A 12388-nucleotide genomic window follows, 5' to 3' on the forward strand; every position below is an offset into this window, starting at 1 on the left:
GAGGAAGCCTTGGATGTAGTATTAACGTTACGAAATACACTTAATCAAGCCACTATGAATCGGCTTAATGTTATTGAGAGAGCAGCTCTCATAGCTGATAGGCTTAACGAATATCAGGACATTTTAGGTCATTCCACTTGGGTTACTAACGATAACATCTCCGTGAAAGATTTTTTACGATTAATGTATTTGACTTGCATGACACTTATGTTGCCTGAAGCTTTAGTGCGGTGTTTTGATAAGAAGTTAACGCCTGCAAGTACGGAATTGGATGTCTATAAACAGATAAAGAAAAACATGTCCAAGTGTCCAGATCTCGATCCCGTGTTAACTCAAGTTTTTGCAAAGAATGAAACAAAACCACAAACAGTGAACGTAGTTAACAGTCCAGTAGCGGGATTGACGTGTTACAACTGCAAACGTCAAGGTCACATAAGCGCAGACTGCAAAACGAAATTTTGCTCAATTCACAACACTGCAACGCATTCTTATAGTCAATGTTACTCGCGTAAAACACAACAATATCCCAGAAATACACAGTCAATTCCACAGTCAGTTCCATATGGAAATAAAAAGAAAAATCCTCATTTTAACAATAAGAAGAAACAACTAAATGTCAATGCAGTTCAGAGTCCGAAACAAACAAACACTTCTTCAAATATCGCTGAGCCTGGGCCGTCAAACCAGACCTCGCAAGGTCAGACTAATTTTCAGAATGTGCAGAGCAAAGCAAATACCACATAGTTAACTCTAGAGGGGAAGAGAGTGATGTTGGGTCAAGGTCATTCATGTCAACATCAATAGTATTAAATAATCAATTTAATGTTTTATCAGATAATTGTGAGACAATAGATTTTCCTATGAAACACACGGCCGAATTAAATAAAACAGTGCATGCTCCCGTAGATTTGCAACGAATTCATACAATAATAAGCCAAAATGAGTTACGGCCAACCTTATATGCTGTAAATTTAGAACACAAATCCTTTACGTTATTTTTTGACTCTGGTAGTCCACGTAATATCATGGATTTGAAGACACATCATTTGTTGTTTTCGAACTTTCCGATTGAAAAATCAGGAATTAGACTTTCAGGTATAGGAAATAATGAATTAAACGTCATCGGCATAACTCATATTCAGTTCAGAGTCGGTAATCGCACGTTTGCCAATACATTTGTTGTTGTAAAAAACATTAATATGTATCCAGCTGTAATTATAGGATACCCATCTATGGGAAATCAAAACATTATCCTAGCTCCTGCCAAGCACGGCGTGTATATCAAAGGGAAATTCTATAAGTTTTCTAATACCTTAAAATCAGTTTTGGATAAAAAGGAGACGACAAATGTAACCGTAACGTACGTTGAAGAACCAATAACTTGTCTCACTAATAAAGAAATAATATACGCGACCCAGCAGAATTCTTGTTCACCCGTAATATCATCTTGCACGCAATCTATCGAACCAAACATACCTTCGAATTTAATAGTGCAAATAAAGAAAACACTACCGGGATCTGAAATATTAATCCTTTCCGATACTTTGAAAACTAACGGATTGTCTGTCACACAAGCTATTTATACAGTAGGCTCACATCAGCAATGTAATATCGAAGTCTGTAATCATTTAAATAACACTTTAGTAATTCACAAAAATCAACATATCTTGGATGTAGAAGTTTATAAACATCGTATTCTTACCGTTGCTGAAATCAATCACTCTCAATCAGTTGCGGATGAGTCCCTTTTGCGATCTATTAAAAATAAAATCAGTAAGGACATTCAAGACGAAGAAATTCAGCAGAAAATTTTTGAACTTTTAACTAAATATCAAGATGTCTTTTCCACTACGGATGGATCCTTAGGAAAAACAGATGTGATCGAGCATCAAATAAGGTTAAAGGACAAGCAGAAAATTATATATGTACCCTCGTACAGACTCCCTATGAAATTCCAGAATGAAATAAATGATGAAGTAGGTAAAATGTTAGAGAAAGGAGTCATTAGAAAATCAAACAGCCCTTATAATTTTCCTTTAATAGTTGTACCGAAAAAAGATCGAACATGGCGTATCTGCGTCGACTTTCGTCGTCTAAACGAGGAAATGATCCCTGATCGATTCCCAGTGCCATGTACTGACGATATTTTGTCTTTGTTAGGTCAGAATAAATATTTTACCAGTTTGGACTTACTTAAAGGCTTTCACCAGATATCATTAGAAGAAGATAGTATCCCATACACAGCCTTCAGCACAGCCAGGGGACATTATGAATTTTTACGGATGCCTTTTGGTTTACGTTGTGCTCCTATAACATTTACAAGAATGATTAACATAGTGTTTGGAGACTTGTTAGGGGATATATTGCATGCCTATATGGATGATCTTGTAATCTTTTCCAACACCTTAGAAGAACATCTACGTAAGTTAGAACTAGTACTACAGAGATTAAGACAACATAACTTAAAGGTAAAGATTAGTAAGTGTGAATTTTTCAAAACAGAATTAATATATTTGGGTTTCATGGTGTCAAGCCAAGGTCTTAAAGTAGTCCATGATAAGGTGTCGGCTATTCGTAATTTTCCCATACCTACTAATGTCAAGGGAATACAGCAATTTCTGGGTTGTAGTGGATATTACAGGCGTTTTATACGCAACTATTCAATAATAGCCGCTCCTTTAACTGATCTTACGAAGAAGGGCGTAGATTTCATATGGTCTGAGCAACATCAACAGGCGTTTAATACTTTGAAAGATGAACTGTGTAGTTCTCCTATCTTAAAATTTCCTGACTTCGGTAAGGAATTCTTCATTGCAACAGACGCCTCAGACTTAGGAGTAGGAGGGGTATTGCTTCAGCAATATGATAAACAATTTTTCCCGATAGCTTTCTATTCTCGAAAATTAAGAACTTCCGAAAGTAAGTATGCAGTAATAGACAAGGAAGGACTAGCTATTGTTAATTCGCTAGTGCATTTTAAGTTCATAATTTACGGTTATCCCGTTAAGGTTCTTACTGACCATAAACCACTAACAGAGTTCTTTAAAGGCTTCAACCACAGCCCTAAACGAACTCGGTGGCATTTGATCATTCAAGATTTTGGCGCAAGAATCGGGTATTTACCTGGGAAAGCAAATATCATTGCGGATGCATTATCACGCAACCCCGTGTCATCTTGTACGGAGCCTTTAGCTGAATTAATAGATATATCAACATCCATGGCTATTGTAAAAACAATATCTGAACAAGAAGATTTAGGCTGGAGTGCTGAATTGTTACAGACTGAGCAAAGAAAAGATCAGAAAATAGAAACAATTATAAATGCTTTGAAGGGCAATCATAAAGAAAAGGAATATATAAAGTATAAGCAGCAGAATTATATAATCAAAGATAATATTCTGTGTAGGACTGTGACAAGGAAAACCCGCAATACACCACATGTAACTAACGACCAGGTAGTAGTACCAATCTCACTTATTTCCACTGTCCTGAATTGGTTGCATTCAAATCCATTACATGGACACCCTGGGTTCTCATTAATGTCACAGAAAGCCAAATCATTGTTTTATTGGCATACAATGCTTACAGATATAAAAAGACATATAGCTAATTGTCGCACATGTCAGGAAAACAAAGGGCATACGAAAACACCTGTCAGCCTAGGAGCTTATCCTGTGCCCAATCAACCCTTTGAAAGAATACATTTAGATTTGTTAACAGGATTTTACGAGTCAGACAGAGGAAATAAGCACCTCTTAGTAATCATAGATGCTTTAACTCGATATACAGAACTAATAGCGCTTAAAACTAAAACTGCAATTGAATGCGCTAGGAAGTTTTACGAGTGTTACATTTGTAAACATGGAATTCCACACATGATAATCTCAGACTCGGGTGGTGAATTTAATAATCACTTTCTTACCTCATTGTGTGAATTCCTCAACATAAAGAAAATTAATACCATGATATATCACCCAGAGTCGAATGGGCTAGTGGAAAGAGCAAATAGGAAGATATTAAATATATTGAGGGTAACACTAGGGGGATCAGACCCCAACTGGGATATTGCTATACCGGCGGCACTGAGTACTCTGAATCATTCATATCATATATCAATTAAAATGTCACCGCATGAAGCATTGTATGGTACCCCAGTTAGAACACCTTTCCATGTATTAACGCCTATAACTAATCTATCAAATCCTTTAAAAGAATGTATAAATGCAAGTATAAGTCGATATGATATCCTTCAAAAGAATTTAGAAGAATCACAAATCATAATGAAAAGGAATCATGATAAAATAGCGAAACCAACTAAAACATATACCATGGGTGATAACATCTATATTCAAATCAATGCCAGAAAAGGGCTCAATTATAAACTAACACCTAAGTTTGAAGGCCCATTTAACATTTTGGAAACATTAACGACCAATAGGTTTAGAGTTCAAAACGTATCCCAACCCACGGATGAGAGAATAGTACCATTGGCTCACATAAGAAATTAAAAAGAAAAGAGAGGAAAAGAAGTGAAGGAAAATTTTATTTTGTTTATGTGATTAAAAGTTTTCTTTTTAATACAGGAGTAATTACATATATTTTTTCTCGTTACAGGTTTCCAAGATGAATTTTTTGTTGTTGGGAGTGATATTGTTCGCTCAGACATTTTTTTCGTATGGGATGAGCTCTAAGACTAAATATATATATTTTTAATATGGCAATATAGTTGAAAGACAAGAAGACATTTTTATTACGTCAACCAACGTAATTGTAGAAGTGAATATGCAAGCAATTTTTCTTCAAGAGAATGATGTCATTAGCTTAAGAACCGCCATTTCAAGGTTTTCTGCATCATTGGATGAGTTGCATAGAAGACATTTTCATTTGACTACTAAGAGTTTGCTTGGATCAACATTAAAAGTTGCAGAGATGCTATCTGATGACTTGAAAAATAAGACTGGCGAGACAGGATCTTTGGCTTATGACCTTTTGATGTGGACTGTAGGACACGAACATAAAGAAAGACGGAATCCGTTTATTTATGCTGCATTAAGCATCTTTGGGTCTGTTGCAAGTTTAGGTTTAGGAATTTCCAATCGTCTCAAAATTAGTAATCAAAATAAGAAAATTGAGTTCTTGACTCATAAAGATGAATTGATTATGTCAGAACTAAGGAATCAGTTAGCTTCAATCAATAAAATTATGGATTTATTAAATGAACATTCAGATAATATCGTTCAAATTATGGAAGTACAGGATTTGTGGGCAACATTAACGTATTATGATTCAAAGATAGATCACATACATAACAGAATTACACATTTCATTGAGAAATCCAAGGATTATGTAGAAGCTATCACGTTAGCAACTAAAGGTGTATTGTCGCCCCATTTGTTGCCTATAAGTTACTTGAAATTAATTCTGAAGAACGGAAGGGACAAACTAGGCTATGTTCCTTTGTTAGACGAACATAGGTTAGAATTTTATTACAGCCTAATTACAGTAAACGTAGATAATAACAAGATTAGGATTACAATTCCCTTTGATTCTTCTGATGCCTGGCAATCTTACAGGATATCACCATTTCTGACTCTCATGACGAATCACTCAAATCCAGTAATATCCAGTTTGACAGGCCACGTATTGATTTCCCCAGACAAGGAAACATATACGGTCATTAAAGACTTAAATCAATTAACTCACTGTTCAGACACAATGGATAGAAAAATATGTACAGCTGACTCATTTGAATTCCATAAAAACTTAATGGATTCGTGCGAGTTAGGTATAGTGCTAGACGGTGCTCTCTCCCATACAAGTGAAAATTGTCTGGATAAGCTTTATCCCTTTGACAATAATGAGTTCAATTGCAGACTGAATAATGGCTCGTGGATACGATACGACAAGGACGGCTTCAATGTATCATGCCCTGACGGATCCACGTCCTTCACCCATATCTTCGTCGCAGCAGATGGTTGTGTCGGGACTTCCTCGAATTCCATGGTGACTGGTCTACGGACAATCATTAGAGAACGAGCCTACTTCGCGAACTTCACGTGGACCTCTACAATGCCAGCACTTCCTCTCCCGTACAACGGACAAGTTGCCAAGCGGTTGATGAAAATAACCGAAATGGACCACCTGTCACCGACTTATAAGGAAATTCTTCACCCCATACTACTAGCTGGTTTGTGTATCACGGTGGTGATATTTATCGCCGTGAACATCCTTGTTTGGCATAGGTTACGGCACAGCAAGCAGCTAAAAAGGAACGATTTGCCTAGCCCCGACAATACGCCCTATTTGATTCAGTTCAAAGCTGTTTGAGTGGCCACCTCATTCGCTAAAGGAGTAATTTGTCGGGAAGTTTGTATGAAAAGCTGATTAGTACGCTAGTAATATGTAATTAAAGAAATTTTCTACATTTGCATTGTTAAAAATACATTTAAAACAACATTTAAAAAAAAAAAATGAGTTATAAATAATTTTTTCTCTCGGCATCTAATAAAAATATATAAGCCGGAATGTTAAAAAAGAAAAGAGAAAAAAAAATGAAATATATAACAGAATCTATGGGCATCTAATAAAATATATCAGCCCTATATATATATATATATATATATATATATATATATATATATATATATATATATATATATATATATATATATGTACGAAACCGTGGTACGTGTACGTACCAGGAATTCGTGTTTGTGCACTAAAAATTGAGTATTTTGTTTCTGACAAAGGTAACAATTATTCTTTATCAAGTTACCGAATCATATGTAAGTCAGAAGTTTTTTTTTGGTACCATATAATCATTTGCTAGCAATGTACCATATATATGATCTTGGTTTTATCATGCATTTTTCTTTTTGCTTTGGTAATATCTTTTTTATATGCATTATTGTTATTATTTTTTAATGTGCCTATTTGGACATTCGTCCTCGGTTGATTGTGGCTAAAGTTAAACAAAAAATAATACGTATGTCCAGTCACACCTAATAACCATGTTTTGGCTTGTTGTTAAATTTTTGTAAAAAAATTGAGATAGCTGGCCGAGCTAATGTAATGATTAGAATATTAATATTACACGTTTAAAACAAATGACGTAATATGTCATGTTGGTTGGAGGAGCTAACCCTGGGATTTGCTGTAGTCATTCAAATCGTAAACCGTACATACAATGCAAACCTCAGCAATTTGACATTCTTCTTAACGTCAACACATTGTCACAAGCGTGTGAAAGTTTGTGACGTCACCGGATGCAGGTGTCTTCCGAGTTTGTGACGTGTCTAACGTAAACTAAGCATACGATATCTGTGATATCGATAATTTAGTCAGTTCATATCTATACTTCACCAGAATTGGTCATCTGGACCAACCCAGCTTCCTCCAGTGATGGAGATGTTTAACTCTGTTGTTTTTATAGAATAAATACTTAAAAACTATTAAGATGTATTCAGTTATCCATTTACATACATCTGAAACAACACATACTCAATGTGTGCTTCTAACAGTAGCACACCAATATATATACATATATATATATATATATATATATATATATATATATATATATATATATATATATATATATATATATATATACATATATATATATATATATATATATACATATATATATACATATATATATATATATATATATATATATATATGTATATATATCTATATCTATATATATATATATATATATATATATATATATATATATATATATATATATATATATATATATATATATATATATATAGATCAGGGCTGGAGAGTCAGGACTCTGAACATCCGACTCTGACTCCGACTCCTATAATTTTTTAGAACCGACTCCAACTCCTATAATTTTTTAGAACTGACTCTGGAGAGAGGGCATAGTCCTACCCTGGTGAGAGGGGGGTACACTTGGAAACTGCAACTGCCGTGTTGTAGTTAGTAAAAGGGAAGGGTTGAATCTGCGCGCATATCAATCTAAATATTTAGCTGCATTTTTGAAAGGTCGCTTACACTAGTAAGGTAATAATGAATATAGTATTTGAAAGTGGTAAAATGAAAATTACAAAAATTGCGTGAATGTTAAAAGCTGTCTTGTCAACTACATTGAAATTAAATCCAATGAGAACCTCTTTTAATGTCTTGTAAACATTAAAGTAATCAAACAAAGAGCCTGAAAATCAGACATACAGTAGGTGAATACATAGCTTCTTCCTAACTGCATGAAAAAATAAAGGGGGAAGTGTCTACATGATAATACAGTGATTAATTTGTGATATAAGAAGTAATTTATATAAGTGGATTTCAAGTTGCATCTTAGAAGTAATAGATGGTAAACATTACTAGAATTCAAAATTTAAAATCCTTCAAATGACAGTAGGAATAGGAAAACTAAAGTCGTCCATGTAGGTGAAACTAAACGCCAATATGAACATGAAACTATTATTCTTAAGTGATAGTAATGCTTGAATACTTACTAATGTTTTGACATTTAAAACCTGCCTCAATAAATTTTCCTCATTACCTCCATCCATAAGGTCTTACAACACTACTAACCTTCTGGAAGACCTTAAAGTCTTATATCGTACTTGTGGCATACAAGGAAAGGGTACGACATTTATTTTCACTGATCAAGAGGTCAAAGAGGAAGGGTTCCTTGAGTACCTGAATAACGTCCTCTCCTCCGGTAAGTAGAAATTTATTTCAGATTGGATTATGTTCCTTGGATTGAAGAATTTCAATAACTACCTTTCCAAGACTTTAAAACATGTGTTTTAAATATGTTTTATGTTTTATTTTCATTACTGATGTTTTTATTTCCTTTGAGGGAAACTACAAAACAAGGGGAACCTTTGTTGTTACATGTTTTTTGTAGGTTGTATTATATTTGTCAAAAAGCATTCACTTTAATTCCTAGTAATCATATACTACTCGTGAAAATTCGTAATGAGTACTTGTCAGCTTTTCATGTCTTACTTTCAGAAATATTGCCTATGTTTCTCATATAATTTTGATTCTTAGTACTGTATTCATGTATGACCTATCAAAGCTTTAATTGGTTACTTATCAACTTTTCATTTCATACTATCAGAAATATTGCCTACAGTTTTCATTTTATTTTGAAAAGGTATGGTCAGCAACTTATTCAACAGAGACGAGCAGGGAGAAATTATAAGCGAATTGATTCCAGTCATGAAAAGAGAACACCCAAGGCGACCTCCGACACCCGAGAATGTGATGGATTTCTTTCTCACAAGGACCCGTCAAAACCTTCATGTTGTTCTCTGCTTCTCTCCAGTAAGTAGTACTATGCTAGAGTTCCATAATTTCAATGAAATTGCCTCCTCACATTTTAGTGTTACATCCAGTATGTACCTTCATTTGTTCTTTCACTAACAAGCCTTTCATTATTTATATGGATATTCTTTCGGCGAAGCTGGAAGGTAGCCAATCGACTGAAAAGTGTGAGGTGGCAACCCTACCTAACCACTGTAATGGATAGGTAGGGTGTGGCTGAGGGGTATCCCAGCCCCCTATTTCCACAGACAACTTGGAGAGCTGCCTCATTTTTCTCCTATGTCTGGTAAAGAATGGACGTCTCCACTCTCTCCCTCTCTAGGCTTAACCATAGATTACAACCATTGGTTTACGCTTTCTTTCTCTTTTCAGGTGAGTGCACTTCTTCCTGAACACTCCCATTCTAGTGTATCCTGGCTGGGAAGGTTGCACTAGTGGCACTCTCATGTCGTTGGTTGAGACCGACCCCCATCTGCTGTGTCCGGTCTGCTGGGGGCGTCACTGTAGCAGAGTTTGCCCTGAGACAAATGTAGGGAATGGTCTGCCTCCCAGTGGGAGAAATTTGGGAATCATAAAAAGAAGAAGGCCAAGTGAGATCTTTCTTCTCTGGAGTCCTCCTCTGGCAGGAAAAGAGCTCGGGACTCTTCTTCCCGCAGTCCCAGATCTCTTCCCGAAGCTCCTCCTGGTCCGTTGAGGAAATGGTCGAGTAGGAATGCAGACCGCACAACTCCTTGGCAACCTCGAGTATTGGGTGGGTTGATGCTTCACTATTGGAACACCATCACCTCCAGCCACCGGGTAGCCATTCTCTCTTGCAGATGTACTTCAGGCATGGCAGTCCTTGGGGGCATCGGCTCCCCTTTGAAGGAATCACTGTTGCTTCTCCTTCAACGTGGTGCGAGGAGAGATCCATTCCCTGTGGCCTCAATAACTTTTGCCCTGGACGTGTAAGAACCCTATCTTTCACCCTCTCCTGGCCCTTCCATGTGCGGACGAGGTGACCATTCCCGCACTCTCCTCCTACAGCCTCATGCTGACGATGAGTTCTCTTGCCATCCTAGGTCAATATCAATGCTTAACCTAAAACCTTCTGTTTCTCCCTACAGGCAAGGTTCCAAATTGCATTCGCTCCCCTCTCTAACTGCAGACATTAGGCAGGATGATCCTCCAGCGGCCAGCTCTCCATCTGCTCGCCGTTTGCCAGGATGAGAGAAAACGCATTCTCGTTCTTTTGGACAATCACCTTCACGAGCTGCATGCTCACTCTGAACGTTATTTACAGCATTCAAAGTATTACAGAGATCGCTAGCAATCTCAGCATTAATCTTCCGAAAGAGACTCTCGCTTAAGCGCTTACGCTAAGAAGACTGCAGGTCATCACTGTCTAGACGCTCGTCTTCTAGGAGATGTTTTTCTTCTCGATCATGAACTGAGCACTCACGATCATGATCGCGAGCACAATGCTCATGATCAAGAACCTCATGCTCACGAGCATTCCACTCATGCTCACAATCACGAGCTGTACGCTCATGATCACAAGCTAAACAATCACAATCAAGATGATCATGATGGCGAGGTAAACATTCACGATCGCAAGCAAGATGCTCTTGATGAAGAGCAAGATGATCATGCTCATGAGTAAGATGCTCACGATTGCGAGCAAGACGCTCATGATCATGAGCAGGGTGCACACAATCTCAAGCATGATGCTTATGATCATGAGCAGGGCACTCTCGATCACGAACCAGATGCTCACGATCTCGGATAAGACACTCATGGTCTCGAATAAGATGCTCCAGTCCAAGATTGAGAAGATCCTGTTCACGAGGACGACATAGGCATTCACACACTTCATATGCATGGCGCTCTATATCCCGGAGATCTCCTGCTGATCCTTCTCCCAAACGACCCTCAACCGGACAAGGCCTACCCAAAGGACAACTTGTACAGAAGCCTCTTCCAAGGCTACCTTGACCATCTTTCAAGGCCTGGGATGTCTTCTATAAGCAATTGCTTATTCGACACTCTCCTATAGCGCATCGTTTGCCTACGCAATATGTTGCACCGTCCAGTGCAGATCACTAAGGAGCATTCGTTTATTCCCAAGAAGTTGTCTCCTAGAGATGCTGGACCTTTTAAACGCCATTCCAGATGGCATTCTCCTCCTCCAGGACTCCTGAAGGAGACTCCAGACTTGTCTAGAGTTGGGGATCTACCTTCCTGGTTCGACACCTTGGTGTTAATGCTTCAGAAGTCGCTTGGTGGGGGCCTTCCATCTGCCCCTCCACAGCTGCACCAACCAAGGTCTACTCCCAGTATTCCACTAGAGAAGGCGACCTCGTTGTCTTCTGATGCTCCTACCATCTTAACGAGAGAATACCTTGATGGAGTCATGTGGTTTTATCATATTGCTGAAGAATTGTCATGAACAAGAGGGCTCTCGAACTTGGGAAAATGCTCCCCCAGATAGAATCTAAAGTTCTTTCTTTCATATATTTCTTCTTCTCAATATTACTTTGACCTACTTATAATTTTATAAACTTTCCTTTGTCCTGCTGTCCTAACTCTATGATTATTATTTCTCTTAAATTATATATTTATATTTATATATATATATATATATATATATATATATATATATATATATATATATATATATATATATATATATATATATATATATATATATATATATATATATATATATATAATATATATATATATATATATATATATATATATATATATATATATATATATATATGTATATATATATATATATGTATATATATATATATATGTATATATATATATATATATACTGTATATACTGTATATATATATATATATATATATATATATATATATATATATATATATATATATATATATATATATATATATATATATATATATATATATATATATATATATATATATATATATATATATATATATATATATATATATATATATATATATATATATATATATATATATATATATAGATAGATAGATAGATAGATAGATAGATAGATAGATAAATAGATAGATGTGTATATATATATATATATATATA

The 12388-nt window shown here is 35.9% G+C and overlaps 1 protein-coding gene across 1 annotated transcript in view; it reads left to right on the forward strand.

The window, feature by feature from the left end:
• Window positions 1-12388, forward strand: part of LOC137630593 (dynein axonemal heavy chain 5-like) — a 429728-nt gene that overhangs the window by 286369 nt on the left and 130971 nt on the right. The window contains exons 41-42 of the mRNA XM_068362169.1: window positions 8550-8698; window positions 9140-9309. Coding sequence (XP_068218270.1) covers window positions 8550-8698; window positions 9140-9309 — 319 coding nt within the window. The remainder of the gene's footprint in view (window positions 1-8549; window positions 8699-9139; window positions 9310-12388) is intronic.

The sequence above is a fragment of the Palaemon carinicauda genome, chromosome 38 (assembly GCF_036898095.1).
Source record: "Palaemon carinicauda isolate YSFRI2023 chromosome 38, ASM3689809v2, whole genome shotgun sequence".
Lineage (NCBI taxonomy): Eukaryota > Metazoa > Arthropoda > Malacostraca > Decapoda > Palaemonidae > Palaemon > Palaemon carinicauda.